The sequence below is a fragment of the Haliotis rufescens genome, unplaced genomic scaffold (genome assembly GCF_023055435.1).
Source record: "Haliotis rufescens isolate VD_foot unplaced genomic scaffold, xgHalRufe1.0.p SCAF_1, whole genome shotgun sequence".
Taxonomy (NCBI): Eukaryota; Metazoa; Mollusca; class Gastropoda; order Lepetellida; family Haliotidae; genus Haliotis; species Haliotis rufescens.
Window position 1 is genome coordinate 92,912,517 of NW_025963779.1, and position 22,338 is coordinate 92,934,854.

Genomic DNA, 22,338 nt, shown 5'->3' on the forward strand with positions numbered 1-22,338 from the left:
TTTTATTGCGAGACGACAGCCAACCAACCAAATGACCCCTGCACTGCTATGGTGTTCGTCCCGTCCACACTACTGCTAAAGCTGTGCTGCTTGTATGCAGCGACGTTCATGTATCAACACAGCTTTGTTTGTACCACTCATTGTCCTGACGTGTTTGTCACACATGATGTGCACGTGAACGAGTCAAGCATGTGTTCAGAGAGAGAATAACTATTCAATTCCATTATGAATAGAGCTTTGAAAGCAGGTACAGCTGGAAGTATCGCACATAAATGCGCATTTCTATTCATCTAGTTCTATCAAAGGAAAGTAGGTTAGAGAATCAGGATGTTATGACGTGGAGGCCTGGCGTGACGACAGTCGGAAAGATTTGAGCAGGAAGACTCAATGGCTTCACAGCTAGTACACAAACAGGCTTAAACAACACTATCAGGTAAGATACAATAGGGAGGGAACATGCATCACTAGAGTATGTAAGGAGACTGCATACTGATGGAGTTAGGGTGGGAGTATGTGTCTCCAGCTCCAGCCAAGCGGCGGGACATCTTGGGCTTTGATTTAGATACATGTGTGTTTGGATTGTAACGTTTGTTCCTCTTGATTACACCACACAGGTTCCCGGACAGGTGTCCGGTTAAACCATTGGTTTTCTATGCTTACACAGGTGTCCGGTTAAACCATTGGTTTTCGTGCTTACAGAGGTGTCCGGTTAAACCATTGGTTTTCGTGCTTACACAGGTGTCCGGTTAAACCATTGGTTTTCGTGCTTAAACAGGTGTCCGGTTAAACAATTGGATTTCGTGCTTACACAGGTGTCCGGTTAAACCATTGGTTTTCTATGCTTACACAGGTGTCCGGTTAAACTATTGGTTTTCTATACTTACACAGGTGTCCGGTTAAACCATTGGTTTTCTATGTTTACACAGGTGTCCGGTTAAACTATTGGTTTTCTATGCTTACACAGGTGTCCGGTTAAACCATTAGTTTTCGTGCTTACACAGGTGTCCGGTTAAACCATTGGTTTTCGTGCTTACACAGGTGTCCGGTTAAACCATTGGTATTCAATACTTACACAGGTGTCCGGTTAAACCATTGGTTTTCAATACTTACACAGGTGTCCGGTTAAACCATTGGTTTTCAATGCTTACACAGGTGTCCGATTAAACCATTGGTATTCAATGCTTACACAGGTGTACGTTTAAACCATTGGTATTCTATGCTTACACGGGTGTCCGGTTAAACCATTGGTATTCAATGCTTATACGGGTGTCCGGTTAAACCATTGGTATTCAATACTTACACAGGTGTCCAGTTAAACCATTGGTTTGCAATACTTGCACAGATGTCCAGTTTAACCATTGATTGGCAATACTGACACAGGTGTATCTTTAAACCATTGGTTTGCAATACTTACACAGGTGTATCTTTAAACCATTGGTTTGCAATACTGACACAGGTGTCCAGTTAAACCATGCTGGATGTCTTCATATAGACCATGTATTACTATCTTAAATTCAAAATTTCTTTTCTGTATGGAGTTATGTAACACATGGTAGGGTATGGATCTGTGTAGCACATACTTTGAAGTAGTGAAAGGTTGGGGTGGCAACGGCGAATGTTGGGACACTCCGACCTGCAGTGCAACCTGCTATAAATAGAACATCACTCGTGTTGGAACACGGTTCACTTCTGCCCTGCCTACAAAGGACATGCGCAGTAGACCGTTCAATATCAGGTGACGCCTAAATACACATCATTGTTATGTGGATATCTATGTAGTTTAATGTTCATATGTATTGAAAGAAGAGTTCATTTCTATGCTGAACTTTTTTTTAATGTTAAAGCTTCTACTGGTAACACGTTGTTTGCAAAATCACCTGTCCTCAGTATGACTAAGGTGTTGCCACTATGTTAGGCCGACATCGAAGGTGTCGTCACGTCACGCCAAGGGCGGAATTTTTAACAAAGTAAAGTAAAACAATGACAGACCAGAGAAAACCCTAACAGTGTACACGGATACGCTCAGATACTCAACACTCGCCCGTAATAAATAAAACACAATTAAACATTTAATGTATTGAATACAGTAATACATACATTCTTAATACAATGATTCACATGTATCACATATGGATCTGTACATTACAAAAAACTAGATAGAATAGCTTCTAAAACATTCTAGAAGTAAAACAACGCTTACACATATTTCATTCATTAATTGAAGTGATAGAATATATTAAGCGATACATTATGGTTGTTGAGTTTACTTTAAGATTTAAAGAACTAGACATAACCTACATTTATATTATATTCCATGCATTTAGTTAACTGAATATATGACTGCATTAATTCAATACAAAACACAACAGAGATTATAGCCACTTAATGCATCTGATTGGTGATCATGACTTCGGAAAACATGTCTTGTTCCATAGACACAGAGATCAGAAATATGTCGTTCTGATCAATGTGTGATGTTATCGACATTGACATACTTGTGGACCTGTGGTCTGGTGATGATGATGATGATGATGATGATGATGATGATGATAAGATGATGGTGATGATTATGAATGTATCATTAGGAGTTCGGTTCCTCAGTAATATTTCTCCCGATATTGTTCATTAATAGTACATCTTGAAAATGAAGATATATACAACGGCTAATCTGGATTTTCTACTCATTTCGAGTGTCTGTTTTGAATGAATGAGTAAATGAATGAATGAATGAATGAATGAATGAATGAATGTCTTTGTGGTCTCAAGAACCGAAGAGTTACAATGAAGTTACATAATTACATTTTTATTATAGTTATACTTATATAGTTATTCACATTATATTTATGAACACGTTATCTATGTACAAACACCAAGCACGTATCATTTCACCCAAAACACAGTATTAGGCAAACCCAATGACCAAGACTTTTTTCAGTCTAATCAAAATAGTATGAAAATTCAATCAAAATATTATAACATGCCTGTTCGTCAATTGTGGGATAACCTAGTGATTAAAGTGTTTGCTCGTCACGCTGAAGACCCGGGTTCGATTCCCGACATGGGTACAATGTGCGAGGCCCATTTATGATGTCCCCCGCTGTTATATTGCTGGAATATTGCTAAAGGCGACGTAAAACCATATTCATTTATTCACTCCTTGTACCGCGTTCCCTCTTCGGGGTTCTCCTCATCCCCCAGCTACACCTTGCCTCACGCAGATCACACTGAGGATCATGTAAACCGCCCTGCTTCCAATACGGCTTCCGGTGAGCATTTCACCGACCGTCAGGAGTACACTGTGTGACTGCATCTAACATACGATCCACGATCATGGTGTTCAGTGTCTCAATATCGGCCTCTGTGATACCCACATGGTCATTGTCTGTACCAGACAGGAGTCTGACCGTCAGGAGTACACTGTGTGACTGCATCTAACATACAATCCACGATCATGGTGTTCAGTGTCTCAATATCGTCCTCTGTGATACCCACATGGTCATTGTCTGTACCAGATAGCAGTTGATTAAGAGAGGTTTCAACCAATGACACATTTTAGTACTACTTTATATTGAGATGATATGAGGATATAATCTATTAGCGATTTACTGATATTGTCGAAATGTATACTCTTCTATTGTATTCACTAAACATCGTGTGCTGACAATTCTAGATATACTATAAACTTTGATATGTCAGCGTGGAGGTTAACAAGGATAACAGTATCGCCTTGAGCACAGGGTTAGGCATACAGATCAGAACGTTGAGATGTAACTGTTAGTTGAGGGATGGCGATTGTTGCCACAGTATCATTCATTGTTGAATTGTGGAGGTATGTAGTCTCGGCAGGTGACGTCTTCAGGCCAGATGTACCCTTCCTTCATCATGACGTCACAGTCCTCAAGATTCCTGTCTACCGGTCCTGTATGTCTGTTGTACGACGTGTACCGTGTTGTTATACATCTCACGTAGGTAGCACGTATTCCAGACTTGTGCTTGTATTCAAATATACTGCTTTTCACATCTTCAAATGGTTAATCTGTATTTACGTTTGAAGAGACAATCCTCAATCGCACATGCACTTCACCTTCTAATGTCTTACAGCTTTTTGCTAATGAGCGCATTTCGTGTACCTTCTCCCTGATATTGATCTGTGTGTCTCTGAATGTTTTGAGTACTGCCGGATCTGGAACATTACTTCTGGGAGGTTGCTTTTTCTATTTCAATACAGAGGATCCAAACTCAAACCCATATGTATTTCCGATGTACAAATTCCATAAATGTTCAGTGGTCGAAAGGTCAACGCTAATTCCAGCATATGGTGGGCGAGTGTCTTTTGTTTCAATGGGCGAACTAATATCCCTTTCAGTGATAAAATAGTTCCAGATCCGGTCCCAGGACTAGGTCTGAAGAGGTGTTTCCCGAAATTCCGAAACTTTCAAAAGTGCAGCTGCCGGGAATGTGTTTAGACAGCATTGGCATATGTGGTGCTTTCCTTTGGAGCTTCTGCTTTCCCTCTCTGGTGCAGGTTTCCCCTTGTGGTGCATGCTTTCCCCTTGTGGTGCATGCTTTCCCCTTGTGGTGCATGCTTTCCCCTTGTGGTGCATGCTTTCCCCTTGTGGTGCATGTTTTCCCCTTGTGGTGCACGTTTTCTCCTTGTGGTGCATGCTTTCCCCTTGTGGTGCATGTCTTCTCCATGTGGTGCATGCTTTCTCCATGTGGTGCATGTTTTCCCCTTGTGGTGCATGCTTTCCCTTGTGCAGGTATTTTCCATGTGGTGCAGGTTTCACCTTGTGGTGCATGCTTTCCCCTTGTGGTGCATGTTTTCTCCATGTGGTGCATGTTTTCCCCTTGTGGTGCATGCTTTCCCTTGTGCAGGTATTTTCCATGTGGTGCAGGTTTCACCTTGTGGTGCATGCTTTCCCCTTGTGGTGCATGTTTTCTCCATGTGGTGCATGTTTTCCCCTTGTGGTGCATGCTTTCCCTTGTGCAGGTATTTTCCATGTGGTGCAGGTTTCACCTTGTGGTGCATGCTTTCCCCTTGTGGTGCATGTTTTCTCCATGTGGTGCATGTTTTCCCCTTGTGGTGCATGCTTTCCCTTGTGCAGGTATTTTCCATGGGGTGCAGGTTTCACCTTGTGGTGCATGCTTTCCCCTTGTGGTGCATGTTTTCCCCTTGTGGTGCATGTTTTCCCTTGTGGTGCAGGTATTTTCCATGTGGTGCAGGTTTCACCTTGTGGTGCATGTTTTCCCCTTTGTGCAGGTTCCCCTCTGTGGTGCAGATTGTCTCCTCAAGGCGTTGATAGAGTTCAATTACCATCTTCATCTTTGCTTCAATCACAACATTTTTCTTCTTAATCTCATTGTCAAATTTAGATTTCAGAATTGCTTTTCGTTTCTGTAATTCATCATCAGCATCTGGGACATATTGCTTTTTCTGTCCTCGTTGTAGACATACTTGCCGTGGTCTTTTCCTCGTCACTTGGTGTGGCGTCATCAGTAACATAGGACTGTTCAGTTGACTGCTGGCCCGGCTAAGTACTTTTGCCTGAAATAAATAACCGTGTATTCCACCTTCAATACAATCAAACAGATATGCTGTATCTTGAGCATATTTTTTCACAATACTTAGTGGTCCTTCCGCCAGAAACCTATGATTGTGGGTTCGAATCCCGGTTCGCCCCGATTATGTTTCTCGGTTTGTCAGCACCATACCCGTGCTCGTGGGTTTCACCGAAGTGGTGAACGTCTATCACCTGCATCACTTCGGGCTTTCCTCCCAATTCAAGCTGACACGCCGTGATATGACTGGAATACTGTTAAAACACAGTGTTAAACCCAACTCACTCACTCACTAGTGGTCCACCATTATTACTTCTGCGTCTGACGAGGAAGCTAGCTGAACTTAGGTGATTGGTTTGATCCAAATTCTTTTCATATATAGTGATAAGCCCTTCATCAAAAGACTGTTTATCCTTATTTCCAAACTTTCGCTTCACTTCCAAGTAGATATCTTTGTTTTGGTCATCGCTTCCTTGTGTTCTGTGGATTCTTGTGTCCGTCCATTGTGTATCAATCACGACACAAGCGGCTCAAGACACGAGTGAGCGCTTCCGGCTTCGTTGTTAACTGATAGTATATACTACATATAATATCTTTGCCTTTAAAACAAAGTTTTAAGGTGAAAATCTTCACACATAAATTCACAGAACGTTCCTTGAATCACAATATCGCAATATGGTAAATTGTCCTCTGAATACACGGAGAGGAAATCCCATATGTCCTCATCTTTCTCAGAGTGAGATGACGGACGTGCAGCAGATTTGACGCTGAATATATGTGACAGATAATCCCTTTTGATTTAAACATATTTTATTGCGGAAAATCAAATGGATTAGGCACAACTGACACACTTACGAGGCTTTCTCCAACATGCATTTTATTACACTGTGATATTTGAATAATGATAGTGCAGAATAAGTTACAGTGCAAAGGAATTACATTCAAGTGCCTTAGGCTTGGTACCTCCCAATCTGTTGACTGACATTTGGAGAGTACCCGGTTTTGCTACCAGGAATACAGCCCTTCTGACAATCTGGGTAATGCAGAAGGCTGCAGTGTTGGGGAGTCTTCACATTCTCCGAAAAGATCTGTGTGGGTTTGACGAGGCAGCGCTTCCTTGGTGAAGTCCCATTCGCTGTCTAGGCTGCGTGTAGGAGGGGGCAAGGGCCCTGAGCTGATGATGAGCCTAACCAGCCTGACTGTGCCAGGATCACCCAAACCCTCTTTGCTGCATTTTTTATTTTAATCTGTAAAAAAACCATAAATAATAATAATAATAATAATAATAATATGTGAGCTGGGCCCCGTTCAACAAGGCGATCGTAGCGCTTCGGCAGACGTAAGTCAATGTTACAGTTTGGGAGTTACGTACGATCCGGTTTGCGCTACGATCGATTTGTGGAACGGACCCCTCGAATGTATTTCGTCATGTTCTTGACAAAACTATCTTATAATGTTCACATAGCGAACGTCTACAGTTCTAATCGGCAAAATGTTTATTTGTGTGGCCGATGTAATTTTTGTGTATATTTGTTTTAATTTTATTTTAGGTTTAACCATATATTTATCATATATAACTAGTTGTTACTTTCAGTCAACTATAACAAAGCGTATCTGACCTGTTTTACCTAATAATTGCTACTAATTGCCCCATGGCTAGAAGTTCATCCACCTCTCTGCCTATCATACTGACTTGTGTTTCATTATTAACTCGGAATATGTATAACCATGGCCATGGTTCTCACCAAACAGTCATGCTATTGTTTCTCCGTCAACAGCGACCATGGCAGAGGAGTCACCGCCGACGTTGTCGCTGACCGACAGCGAGGCCGATGAGGATAACATCGGCTTTGTTGATGACTGGCAGTCGGGGAAGGACTTCATTCAGACCAACTTGATGATGCTGGACGGCGAAACTCTGTCTGACGTCACCTTCCTGGTGGGGGAGGAAGGGGAGACAATCCTGGCTCATAGATTCATGCTCGCAAGCCGCAGTTGCGTATTTTTTGCGATGTTTTGTGGTCGTATCGCAGAGACGAAGGAGGTGAAGATTACAGATATACAGCCCAATGTCTTCAGACAGTTTCTAAGGTAGTATTGTCCCGAGACACCGCTCTGAGTCTGTTTTTCACAATTTAGAGTATATTGAAGAATGCTGCCCTCAGCAACACGATTCGGACTGGCATGACGTCCAGAGACCGACCATATAATCAGGGAATCTAGGAGGCTTGTCGGCGTCCCCTATATGTTAATACATACACTTTTCTTGTAAATCATGAGTCAAATGTTGTTACAGTATTTACTGGAACTACTTGTTTATTTTAGAAACAATACCCCCTTCCCAACGATTTGATCCCAAGATCGCAGGATCTGGGCAGCCTCGAGGAAGTGAATTCACAACAGCCAGGACGATGCTATACACGGCACAGGGCATTGTGATATACACTGTACAGGGCATTGTGATATACACTGTACAGGGCATTGTGATATACACCGTATGGGCATTGTGATATACACTGTACAGGGCATTGTGATATACACTGTACAGGGCATTGTGATATACACCGTATGGGCATTGTGATATACACTGTTCAGGGCATTGTGATATACACCGTACAGGGCATTGTGATATACACCGTATAGGGCATTGTGATATATACCGTATGTAATATATCCTCTATGGGGTGCTTTGCTATACACCGCATAAGTCATTGTGATATATACTGTATAGGTAGGTAGTTGTGATATACACCGTATATGGCATTGTGATATACACCGTATAGGACCTTCATATATATACCCTACAGGGGTGTTGTGATGTATAGGGCATTGTGGTATATACCGTATGGGGCATTATGATATATACCGTGTATGATATATCCTTTATAGGGCGTTTTGATACCCGTACGGGTTATTGATATATATATATATTGTAGAGGTCATTGGGATATATACTGTTAAGGTAGTTCTGATATATAGGGCATTGTGATGTGTACCATATAGGGCAGTGTGATATATACTGAAAAGGTAGTTCTGACATATACCATATAGGGCATTGGGATATAAACTGAGGGCCAGAAGAAACGTTACCAACATTAACTGATTTGCCACTTTGAAACAAAGATGCCAACCTGTTCAAAAACAGTAAAGAACACATTTCACGAATACAGCCTTCATGTTCTCTGTCGATCTTTGCACGTGCTTTGTGGATTTTGGGAGATATTGGTGTTTTTCAGCATTTTTTTAAAACATTCTTTTCCCAATTATCGTGCAATTTCCGGGTATAAATTACGCACGGATCTGTCCCCTTTCATTGGTTGCGATGATTAACAGCAACGAACATGCCAAGACTGACCGCTGCCCAGAGGGAGAGAGCCATAGGTATGCTGCAGATGGAAGCGACACAGAGAGCGGTTGCTATTAACATGAACTGCTCCAAGATGACCATTACCAGACTGGTCGCACGTCTCCGACAGACTGGCAGAACCGCAGTGAGACCGCTTTTTACGGGTACTTCATCTGAGGAACAGATTTTTTACTGTGACGTCATCAGCTGCCAACAGCTTAGGACATCCGGTCAGCAGACAAACAGCGACCAGACGACTACGACATTATGGTCTCCGGGCTTATCGCCCTTTCAAGGGCATGACCTTGACCCGTCAACATCGACGTGCCAGATTGACGTGGTGCAGGCAAACTCAGCGATGGCAACAAAGGGAATGGCGGCGACTGCTGTTTAGTGACGAGAGCAGGTTCAAACTCTTCAAACCTGATGGGCGGACGCGAGTTTATCGACGACGTGGTGAACGTACGGCTCCTTGTTGTGTTCAGGAGGTGGAACCTTACGGGGGCGGAAGTGTGATGGTCTGGGGCGGCATTTGCGGGGACGAGAAGACGGCACTTGTCATCATCGAAGGCAATCTGACAGCACAACGCTACATTGACAATATCTTACGGCCAGTGGTTCTTCCTTTCATCCAGCGTCAACAACGGACGGTGTTCCAACAAAATAACGCCACACCCCATAAAGCCCGTATTACTAGAGACTTCCTCAACGCCAACAACGTGACTGTCCTGCCGTGGCCAGCTCGATCACCAGATCTGTCACCCATAGAACATCTCTGGGACCAGCTGGGGCGTCGTCTTCGGAAACGTCAATATCCTCTCTTCACGAGACAAGCGTTGATTTTTGCCCTCCGTGAGGAATGGAATCGGATACCTGCAGTGGATGTGAGGACGCTTGTCTACTCAGTTCGACGCCGCATTCGAAGATGCATTGCCGCTCATGGCGGTCATATCCCGTATTGAACGGTCTGGGCCGTCGTCACCTTAAAGTTGTAACAAATGTTGTTGATCGAATACTGGACGAATGACCCCTTGTCAAGAAATGTCCCTGTTGGAGGTCAAGGACTTTGTTGTTGAATTAGTAAATTCGTATTTTACTTTTCTGAATGATGAATTTCTACAATACAATTGTTATTGCTGCTTCAAATTGTGTTGGTCATATTTTATCCTAGTAATATCGTTGGTAACGTTTCTTTTGGCCGTCAGTTTATACGGTATAGGTAGTTGTGACATATACCGTAAAGGGCATTGTGCTAGATACTGTATAGGGCGTTGTGATATACACTGTTTAGGGTATTGTGCTAGATACTGTATAGGGCGTTGTGATATACACGGTATAGGTCATTGTGCTAGATACTGTAAAGGGCGTTGTGATATACACGGTATAGGGTAGTGTGCTATATACTGTATAGGGCAATGTGATATACTCCGTATAGGGCATTGTCATATACACTGTATACGGCATAGTGATATATGCCATATATGATTATATTATATATACCGTATAGGGCATTGTGATATACACCGTATTAGGCATTGTTATATATACCGTATAGGGCAATGTGATATAAACTAAATGGGGCGTTGTGATATGTAGTGTATAGGGCATTGTGATAAACACGGTACAGGGCAGTGTGCTATATACTGTATAGGGCAATGTGATATACACGGTATAGGGCAGTGTGCTATATACTGTATAGGGCATTGTCATATACGCTGTATAGGGCATTGTGATATACACGGTATGGGGCAGTGTGCTATATACTGTATAGGGCATTGTCATAAACACTGTATAGGGCATTGTGATATACACGGTATAGGGCAGTGTGCTATATACTGTATAGGGCATTGTCATATACACTGTATAGGGCATTGTGATATACACGGTATAGGGCAGTGTGCTATATACCGTATAGGGCATTGTGATATACACGGTATAGGGCAGTGTGCTATATACTGTATAGGGCATTGTCATATACACTGTATAGGGCATTGTGATATATGCCATATAGGATAATATGATATATACAGTATAGGGCATTGTGATTTACACGTTATAGGGCATTATTATATAACACCGTATGGGCAGTGTGATATAGACTGTAAAGGGTGTTGTGATATATACAGTATAGGGCATTGTTATATAACAACGTTTGGGAAGTGTGATATAGACTGTAAAGGGTGTTTTGATATATACAGTATAGGGCATTGTTATATAACACCGTATGGGCAGTGTGATATAGACTGTAAAGGGTGTTGTGATATATACTCTATCGGTCATTGTTATATAACACCGTATCGGTAGTGTGATATAGACTGTAAAGGGTGTTGTGATATATACAGTATAGGGCATTGTTATATAACACCGTATGGGCAGTGTGATATAGACTGTAAAGGGTGTTGTTATATATACAGTATAGGGCATTGTGATTTACACGTTATAGGGCATTATTATATAACACCGTATGGGCAGTGTGATATAGACTGTAAAGGGTGTTGTGATATATACAGTATAGGGCATTGTTATATAACACCGTATGGGCAGTGTGATATAGACTGTAAAGGGTGTTGTGATATATACAGTATAGGGCATTGTTATATAACACCGTATCGGCAGTGTGATATAGACTGTAAAGGGTGTTGTGATATATACAGTATAGGGCATTGTTATATAACACCGTATGGGAAGTGTGATATAGACTGTAAAGGGTGTTGTGATATATACAGTATAGGGCATTGTGATAAAACACCGTATGGGCAGTGTGATATACACGGTATAGGGCAGTGTGCTATATACTGTATAGGGCATTTGAATATATGCCATATAGGATAATATGATATATACCGTATAGTGCATTGTGATTTACACGGTATAGGGCATTGTGCTAGATACTGTATAGGGCGTTGTGATATACACTGTTTAGGGTATTGTGCTAGATACTGTATAGGGCGTTGTGATATACACGGTAAAGGTCATTGTGCTAGATACTGTAAAGGGCGTTGTGTTATACACGGTATAGGGCAGTGTGCTATATACTGTATAGGGCAATGTGATATACTCCGTATAGGGCATTGTCATATACACTGTATACGGCATTTGAATATATGCCATATAGGATAATATTATATATACCGTATAGGGCATTGTGATATACACCGTATTAGGCATTGTTATATATACCGTATAGGGCAATGTGATATAAACTAAATGGGGCGTTGTGATATGTAGTGTATAGGGCATTGTGATAAACACGGTACAGGGCAGTGTGCTATATACTGTATAGGGCAATGTGATATACACGGTATAGGGCAGTGTGCTATATACTGTATAGGGCATTGTCATATACGCTGTATAGGGCATTGTGATATACACGGTATGGGGCAGTGTGCTATATACTGTATAGGGCATTGTCATATACACTGTATAGGGCATTGTGATATACACGGTATAGGGCAGTGTGCTATATACTGTATAGGGCATTGTCAAATACACTGTATAGGGCATTGTGATATACACGGTATAGGGCAGTGTGCTATATACCGTATAGGGCATTGTGATATACACGGTATAGGGCAGTGTGCTATATACTGTATAGGGCATTGTCATATACACTGTATAGGGCATTGTGATATATGCCATATAGGATAATATGATATATACAGTATAGGGCATTGTGATTTACACGTTATAGGGCATTATTATATAACACCGTATGGGCAGTGTGATATAGACTGTAAAGGGTGTTGTGATATATACAGTATAGGGCATTGTTATATAACACCGTATGGGCAGTGTGATATAGACTGTAAAGGGTGTTGTGATATATACAGTATAGGGCATTGTGATTTACACGTTATAGGGCATTATTATATAACACCGTATGGGCAGTGTGATATAGACTGTAAAGGGTGTTGTGATATATACAGTATAGGGCATTGTTATATAACACCGTATGGGCAGTGTGATATAGACTGTAAAGGGTGTTGTGATATATACTCTATCGGTCATTGTTATATAACACCGTATCGGCAGTGTGATATAGACTGTAAAGGGTGTTGTGATATATACAGTATAGGGCATTGTTATATAACACCGTATGGGAAGTGTGATATAGACTGTAAAGGGTGTTGTGATATATACAGTATAGGGCATTGTGATTTACACGTTATAGGGCATTATTATATAACACCGTATGGGCAGTGTGATATAGACTGTAAAGGGTGTTGTGATATATACAGTATAGGGCATTTGAATATATGCCATATAGGATAATATGATATATACCGTATAGTGCATTGTGATTTACACGGTATAGGGCAGTGTGCTATATACTGTATAGGGCATTGCGATATACACGGTATAGGGCAGTGTGCTATATACTGTATAGGACATTGTCATATATACCGTATAGGGCATTGTGATTTAAACGGTATAGGGCATTGTTATATAACACCGTATGGGAAGTGTGGTATAGACTGTAAAGGGTGGTGTGATATATACAGTATAGGGCATTGTTATATAACACCGTATGGGAAGTGTGATATAGACTGTAAAGGGTGTTGTGATATATACAGTATAGGGCATTGTTACATACACCAGACTCTCTTCAAAATAGAAACGCACAGGTAGAATGTAACTTATTGAACCTGACTTCACAAAAAATATAAATTGGATATAAATATGGAAAATGTTGGTGGCCTCATATTCGACAAACGGTTCGTCAAAGCGCAGCCATTGTCGATTTGCAATGTCTTAAGCGGCATTGTTTTCACACTTGTTCAAAAATGTCACGGAGGAAAACAGTACAGCAAAATGCACGTGCGAGTTATGGCATTCGTAACCCGTGGTAGTGGCTATAAAAAGGCAAGCATAAGCCAATAATTTGTCGTTCAATTAATAACATTTTTCAAGTTAGAAAATGCCGAGACTCAGCGCTGCCGATCGGAACATCGCCATAGGACGTATCCAAAAAAGGGGAATCGCAATCTTCTGTTGCACGCCACTTTAACGTCCACCACAGCACCATTTACCGCCTTTGTGACCGATGCACACAGTTCAATTCCACTGACGACCGTTCGAGAACCGGCCGACCAAGAGTTACTACCCCTGCGCAGGATCGCTACATTCGACTGTTCCACCTCCGTCATCGCAATGCCACAGCTACGGAGACTGCAGGACGCATCCCAGGTTTGAGAACTAGACTGTCAGGAACCATCTTCGCGAGGCTGAAATCCGACCCAGAAGACCAGTTATCGTCCCTGTTTTGCAACAAATCCATCGACAGCGACGCTTGCATTGGTGCCATACCTTACAGCCTTGGAATTTGAGAAACTGGATACGAGTGTGGTTTAGCGTCGAATCACGATTTCTTCATCATCGGCTAGATGGAAGACAACGTGTTTATCGTCGTCGAAATGAGCGTTTTGTCCCCCACATTGTGTTCGTGAATTCAACAATTTCGGTAGCGGTAGTGTCATGGTGTGGGACCATATCCTACACCACGAGATCTGACTTGGTTGTGGTTCAGGTAAACCAATCTTCCAATCGTTGACCGCAAGAGGGAGCTGTTTCAACATTACAACGTTCCACTGCACACAGCTCGTGTCACTGTAGACTACCTTCATAATGCCAACATCAACGGCTTGCCCAGGCCATCGAAATCTCCAGATCTCAAACCAATCGAACATCTCTGCGATGAACTCGATCGACCTGTAAGTCAACGTCAGAACATGCCGCAGACACTCCCACAACTGGCCAACGCGTTACAAGCAGAATGGCGCAGAATTCAGCAGGACAGAATTCGTACACTTATCCAGTCAGTGACTAGGAGATGCAGAGTCGTGACTGCTGCCCAGGGCGGTCACTCGAGATACTGAGTTCAGTGCAACTTTGTGGCCTCATGTGACATGACAATGAAACTTTTTCAATGCCTTTGTACAACGACTTCCTTGCCTTTGTATCTATGATATAAAATTGAATATATCGACTTTAATAGGTACAATACATCTACTACAAATCTACCTGTGCGTTTCTATTTTAAAGAGTGTATAGGACTTTCTGATATATTCCGTATAGGGCTTTCTGATGTATGCTGCATAGGGCATTGTGACATACACCGTATAGGGCATTGTGATATATACTGTTTAGGGCATTGATATATACCGTATAGGGCATTGTGATATATACTGTATAGGGCAATGTGATATATACTGTATATGTCATTGCGATATTTACCGTTTAGGGCGTTGATATATACCGTTTTGGGCATTGGTATATACACCGTATAGGGCATTGTTATATATACCGCATAGGGCAATATGATGTACACCGTATAGGGCATTGTGATATATACTGTATATGTCATTGCGATATATACCGTTTAGGGCGTTGATATATACCGTTTGGGGCATTGTAATATACACCGTATAGGGCATTGTTATATATACCACATAGGGCAATGTGATGTACACCGTATAGGGCATTGTGATATGTACTGTATAGGGCAATGTGACATATACAGTACAGTGCATTGTGATACATACCGTTTAGGGCGTTGATATATACCGTATATAGGTCGTTGTTATATATACTGTGTTGTCAGTTGTGATTTATATTGTAAAGGGCATTGTGATAGATGCCATTTAGGACAATATGATATATACCGTATAGGGCATTGTGATATACACCGTATAGGGCATTGTTATATACACCGTATAGGGCAATGCAATATAAACTGTATGGGGCGTTGTGATATATACTGTATAGGGCATTGTGATATACAATGTATAAGGCATTGTGATATATACTGTGCATGTCGTTGTGACATATACTGTATAGGGCATTGTGATATACACCATATAGGACTTTCTGATATATACTGTATAGGGCATTGTGATATATACCGTATACGGCATTGTTATATATACCGTATACGGCATTGTGATATATACTGTATACGGCATTGTGATATATACTGTATACGGCATTGTGATATATACTGTATACGGCATTGTGATATATACTGTGTAGGTTTGTGTGACATATACCGTGTCAGGCATTGTGTTATGCACCATATAGGACTTTCTGATTTTTACCGCATAGGGCATCGTGATATACACCGTATAGGGCATTGTGATATACACCGTATAGGGCATTGTGATATATACCGTATAGGGCATTGCGATATATACTGTATAGGGTGTTGATAAATAGTGTATAGGGCATTGTGATATACACCATATAGGGCATTGTTATATATACCGTACGTGATATATCCTCTATAGGGTGTTTTGATATACACCGCATAGGGCGTTGTGACATATACCGTATAGGTCATTGCTATGTTTACCTTATGAGGGTGTTGTGATATATACTGTATCGGGCATTGTCATATACACCATATTGGACATTGTGATATATACAGTTTAGGGCGTTGTGATATATACCATACTGGGCATTGTGATATATACCGTATAGGGTTTTGTGATATATACCGTAGAGGGCATTGTGATATATGCTGTATAGGGCATTGTGATATATACTGTACAGGGCATTGTGATATATACTGTATCGGGCATTGTGATATATACTGTATCGGGCATTCTGATATACATCGTATAGGGGATTGTGATATATACAGTTTAGGGCGTTGTGATATATACCATACTGGGCGTTGTGATATATACCATATAGGGTTTTGTGATATATACCGTATAGGGGATTGTGATATATACCGTATAGGGCGTTCTGATATATACCATATAGGGCATTGTGATATATACTATATAGGACTCTACATACATACCGTATAAGGAAGGGTGTTGTGGTATATACTGTATAGGCTGTTATGGTAAGATGTGAGACTTAAGCCGAATGTACTTGTGTGTCTCTGGACGGCAGGTTCAGATGTTAGACGCTCGCCTAAAATACATGTGTTTGTTTTCGTTCACTGCAGGTATCTGTACACTGGGGTCATCTCCTTGTCGGCGGACAATGCCCTAAACCTACTCTACTGCTCCAAGAAGTACTGTATTAAGTCATTGGAACAAGAAGTCCTTGAATACTGCCAATGCTCCATCAGCGCCGACAACGCCTGTACCTTGCTGGAACAAGCGTGTCTGTTTGACATGAAGCAGCTGCAGGAGAAGGCTTTCAATGTGATGAAGAGAGACGCCATCTTCGTGCTAACGTCGGACAACTTCGTCGACCTCTCCCATCACAACCTGGACAAGCTGCTCGCCATGGACGACCTCAAGGCCGAAGAGGATGTTATTTTCAAAGCCGTTGTGGGATGGGCCAAGGCAGAATGCAAGAGACAGGGGAAGAATCACAGTGCCGGCGAGATGAGAGAAGTTCTCGGCGCTGCGTTGTATAAAGTCAGGTTTCCCCTCATGGCCCAGTCTGTGTTCGTAGAGTTGGTTGCAGATGGTATTCTTACCGACAGCGAAAAGGTCAAGATATTAGAACGCTATATCTCGCCGAAGTCCAACATTGAACCATTCATCGCGAAGCCCCGCGACACTGCACAAGTCATATACCGAGTACAGCGTCTGGTTCAGGGCGGGTTTGGGCATCCATTGAGTAAGGTCAAAGATGCTCTGTACATCTTCTGTGACAAGCCTGTCATCTTCATGGGCGTGATGTTGTACGCTCCAGCAAATATCATCACCAGCGCCTTATCTTACTTCAAGTCCTTCCTTGACCCTCACAATGCCGTCCTTGGTGACACGGTGAAGTACTACGTGACACTGGTGGTCCGTGACGCTCAGAACGCAAGGGTGGGCATCCACCACTTTGACGTAGACCTGAAGGCTGGAGACGAGCAGCTAGAAGTTGCCATGACAACGCCCGTCCCCCTGACTCCGGGAGAGAGGTACACCCTCACATTGGTCATTGAAGGACCAGTACGGGGCTGGGGTGGCATGAACGGTATGTCCGAACTCACCGACCCAGGGGGGGAAGTGACGTGGCGGTTTGAGCACGTCCCCACTCCGGGGAACACGGAGAACAGCCTGAAGGAGGGGATCATTTCAGGTATCATGTACTGTCTCGTCAGGGAAACATAAATCAAGCACGTCAAGCACGTCAAGCTTCAAGCAGTATGTGCCATTAGGAACTGCTTGACACCCGCACGAACTCCTTCCTTAGAAAAGCAGCCTGATGAACTCTTTACCCGGAGATGCTCTCCGACCCCCTCATCCGCGATCATTATAAAGACAATGGACCATCGGCAATGAGAGGTTCAGATTTCTCATACAAGCTCAAGAGTGATACAGAAACATACATCACATGAAATTTACATGTTGTAACCAAAATCTATGGTAAACTAATTGGGTATATTCGCCATGTAATTTGAAATACAACTGTACAGGTTGACGAGTGAGTAGTGGGTTATTTGAGGAATACCTAAGACAGGGTCGCTCTGTACTACACAGGTTCTTGCTGGTTTCTAACCGGTTTAAGAGCCGGGATCGCCGTCTGGAACACCACACGGACTGCGGTCGCCAGCAGACCTTCCAATAGTCTGTCATACAGACCCTGAAACAAATATATCCAATACAGTCCATGCAAGTCTACAATGTTTGGCAAATCTGGATTACTGCAGTCTCAGGAGAAAGTCTCTGGGCTCCTTTTTATTATATTTTATAACTATAATTTAACAACTGTCATTTCTGTAAAAAAGTTCATTTCAGAGACTGGATGTTAATCTAACCTTGCAATAAAATAACAAACTGACAAAACACTGGCATAAGTCTACAATACACATGAAATCGGCGACACAAAACAATGCATGCGAACGTAACGAAAAAACTGTTTGTTGATCCTCATGATCATGACTGTCCACTTCCTTCTTATTCTGCGCATGCCCAGTTTACAAGACTGTGGTCTGTGAGTTTTCGTCCTACCGTTTCCATGTTTTCGGCACCGTGTTCTCAGATCTATGATACTGTTTCTTAGCTTTTGGTTACGTTCTCATTGTTTTACGTTGCCGTTTCCTTGTATCGTAGGCATATGTCAGTTTACTGTTGCGGTCTGTCAGTTTATTGTTGGTAGGCCTGGCTAGGTAGCTTAAACACGTCCAAGTACTGGGGACAGAATCTTTACCAGCTTGTATGCAATTAACATGTCAAAAGTTTTTTCAAATCCCATTAAATATATCGCTCATACGACCCGGAGGCAGATCTTTCTTGGTCCTTAATGAGCTTTTGATTGGATCCTAATTTCAAGCATAAGGACCCGGGAAGATCCTGAGTCGACTAGGGCTTCAGCAACCCATGCTTGTCGTAAGAGGCGATTATGCTTGTCGTAAGAGGCGACTATGCTTGTCGTAAGAGGCGACTATGCTCGTCGTAAGAGGCGACCATGCTTGTCGTGAGAGGCGAGTATGCTTGTTGTAAGAGGCGACTAACGGGGTCGGCTGGTAAGGCTTGCTGATATGATTCATGCATGTCATCGTTTTCCAGTTACGTGGATCGATGCTCATGATATCAATCACTTGACTGTTTGGTCCAGAGTCGATTATTTATAGACAGCCGCCATATAGCTGAAATATTGCTGAGTGCGACGTTAGTCAGTAAACAAAACAAAGTGCGACGTTAGACAGTAAACAAAACAAAGTGCGACGCTAGACAGTAAACAAAAAAACAAAAAAATCAAGCAAATGCTGGGAAAACGTCTGTCTTTAGCGCATTTAGTGTATTGGAGAACTATCACTATCTGACTTTTTCTCATTAGTGGTTTGGGTAACAATCACTATCTGAATTTAGTGCATTGGGTCAGTATCACTATCTGACTTTGTGTCTTTAACGGATGGGGTAACTAATACTGACGTTTTGTCTTCAGTGCATGGGGTAACTATCACTATCTGACGTTAGTGTATTTAGTAGATGGGGTAAATATCACTATCTTACGTAAATGTCTTTAGTGTATGGGGTAACTATTACTATCTGACGTTAGTGTATTTAGTAGATGGGGTAAATATCACAATCTTACGTAAATGTCTTTAGTGTATGGGGTAACTAATACTATCTGACGTTAGTTTCTTTAGTGTATAGGGTAACTATCAATATCTGACTTTGTGTCTTTAGTGGATGGGGTAACTATCACTATCTGACGTCGGTGTCTTTAGTGTATGTGGTAACTATCAATATCTGACGTTAGTGTCTTAAGTGTATGGGGTAGCTTTTACTTTCTGACGATAGTGTCTTTAGTGTATGGGATAACTAATACTATCTGACGATAGTGTCTTTAGTGTATGGGGTAACTTATACTATCTGACGTTAGTGTCTTTAGTGTATGCGGTAACTATCACTATCTGACGTTAGTGCCTTAAGTGGATGTAGTAACTAATACTATCTGACGTTAGTGTCTTTAGTATATGGGGTAACTTACACTTTCTGACGTTAGTGTCTTTAGTGTATGCGGTAACAATCACTATCACTTTCTGACGTTAGTGCCTTTAGTGGATGGGGTAACTATCTGAAGTAAGTGTCTTTAGTGTAGGGGGTAACTAATACTATCTAACGTTTTTGACTTTATTGGATGGGGTAACTTTCACTCTTATGTTATTGTCTTTAGTGTTTGGGGTAACTAATACTATCTGACGTTAGTGGATAGGGTAACTATCTGAAGTAAGTGTCTTTTTTGTATGGGGTAACTAATACTTTCTGACGTTGGTGACTTTAGTGTATGGGTAACTTTCTCTTTCTGACGTTAGTGCCTTTAGTGGATGGGTTAACTACAACTATCTGACGTTAGAGTCTTTAGTGTATTGGGTAACTATCACTATCTGAGTTTAGTGGATCGAGTCACTGCCACTATCTGCCTTTAGTGGATGGGGTCACTATCACTATCTGTCTTTAGTGGATGGGGTCACTATCACTATCTGTCTTTAGTGGATGGGGTCACAGTCACTATGTGAGTTTAGTGGACGGGGTCACTATCACTATCTGTCTTTAATGGATGGGGTCACAGTCACTATGTGAGTTTAGTGGATGGGGTCACTACCACTATCTGTCTTTAATGGATGGGGTCACAGTCACTATGTGAGTTTAGTGGATGGGGTCACTACCACTATCTGTCTTTAATGGATGGGGTCACAGTCACTATGTGAGTTTAGTGGATGGGGTCACTACCACTATCTGTCTTTAGTGGATGGGGGCACTATCAGGTTCCGTCTTTAGTGGATGGGGTCACTATCACTATCTGTCTTTAGTGGATGGGGTCACTATCACTATCTGTCTTTAGTGGATGGGGTCACAGTCACTATGTGAGTTTAGTGGACGGGGTCACTATCACTATCTGTCTTTAATGGATGGGGTCACAGTCACTATGTGAGTTTAGTGGATGGGGTCACTACCACTATCTGTCTTTAATGGATGGGGTCACAGTCACTATGTGAGTTTAGTGGATGGGGTCACTACCACTATCTGTCTTTAATGGATGGGGTAACTATCACTATCTGAGTTTTGTGGATAGGGTCACTATCAGTTTCTGTCTTTAGTGGATTGGGGCACTATCAGGTTCCGTCTTTAGTAGATGGGGTCACCATCACTATCTGTCTTTAGTAGATGGGGTCACCATCACTATCTGTCTTTAGTGGATGGGGTCACTATCACTATCTGTCTTTAGTGGATGGGGTCACAGTCATTATGTGAGTTTAGTGGATGGGGTCACTACCACTATCTGTCTTTAATGGATGGGGTAACTATCACTATCTGAGTTTTGTGGATAGGGTCACTATCAGTTTCTGTCTTTAGTGGATTGGGGCACTATCAGGTTCCGTCTTTAGTAGATGGGGTCACCATCACTATCTGTCTTTAGTGGATGGGGTCACTATCACTATCTGTCTTTAGTGGATGGGGTCACAGTCATTATGTGAGTTTAGTGGATGGGGTCACTATCACTATCTGTTTTTAATGGATGGGGTCACCATCTCTATCTAAGTTTTGTGGATCGAGTCACTGTCACTATCTGCCTTTAGTGGATGGGGTCAATATCACTATCTGCCTTAGTGGATGGGGTCACTATCACTATCCGGCGTTAGTGCCTTTAGTGGATGAGTTAACTACAACTATCTGACGTTAGAGTCTTTAGTGTATTGGGTAACTATCACTATCTGAGTTGAGTGGATCGAGTCACTGTCACTATCTGCCTTTAGTGGATGGGGTCACTATCAGTTTCTGTCTTTAGTGGATGGGGTCACCATCACTATCTGTCTTTAATGGATGGGATCACAGTCACTATCTGAGTTTAGTGGATGGGGTCACAATCGCTATATGTCTTTAATGGATGGGGTCACTATCACTGTCTTAGTTTTGAGGATGGGGTCACTATCACTATCTGAGTTTGGTGAATGGGGTCACTATCACTATCTGAGTTTAGTGAATGGCGTCACTATCACTATCTGTCTTTAGTGGATGGGATCACAGTCA

At 42.0% G+C, this 22,338-nt stretch overlaps 1 protein-coding gene across 2 annotated transcripts; it reads left to right on the forward strand.

Annotated features, from left to right (window-relative positions):
* The first annotated feature begins 61 nt into the window (after positions 1 to 61).
* LOC124122508 (BTB/POZ domain-containing protein 3-like) lies at positions 62 to 19,081 on the forward strand. Of its 2 annotated transcripts, XM_046485547.2 has the most exons (4): positions 62 to 433; positions 3,838 to 3,965; positions 7,338 to 7,650; positions 16,860 to 19,081. In XM_046485547.2, the coding sequence occupies exons 3-4, from the start codon at positions 7,343 to 7,345 to the stop codon at positions 17,968 to 17,970; spliced, it is 1,419 nt and encodes a 472-aa protein (XP_046341503.1). In that variant the 5' UTR covers positions 62 to 433; positions 3,838 to 3,965; positions 7,338 to 7,342; the 3' UTR covers positions 17,971 to 19,081. The 2 variants fall into 2 exon arrangements, with proteins under 2 accessions (XP_046341503.1, XP_046341502.1); XM_046485546.2 differs by lacking the exon at positions 3,838 to 3,965 and having other exon boundaries at positions 63 to 433.
* Positions 19,082 to 22,338: the final 3,257 nt, after the last annotated feature.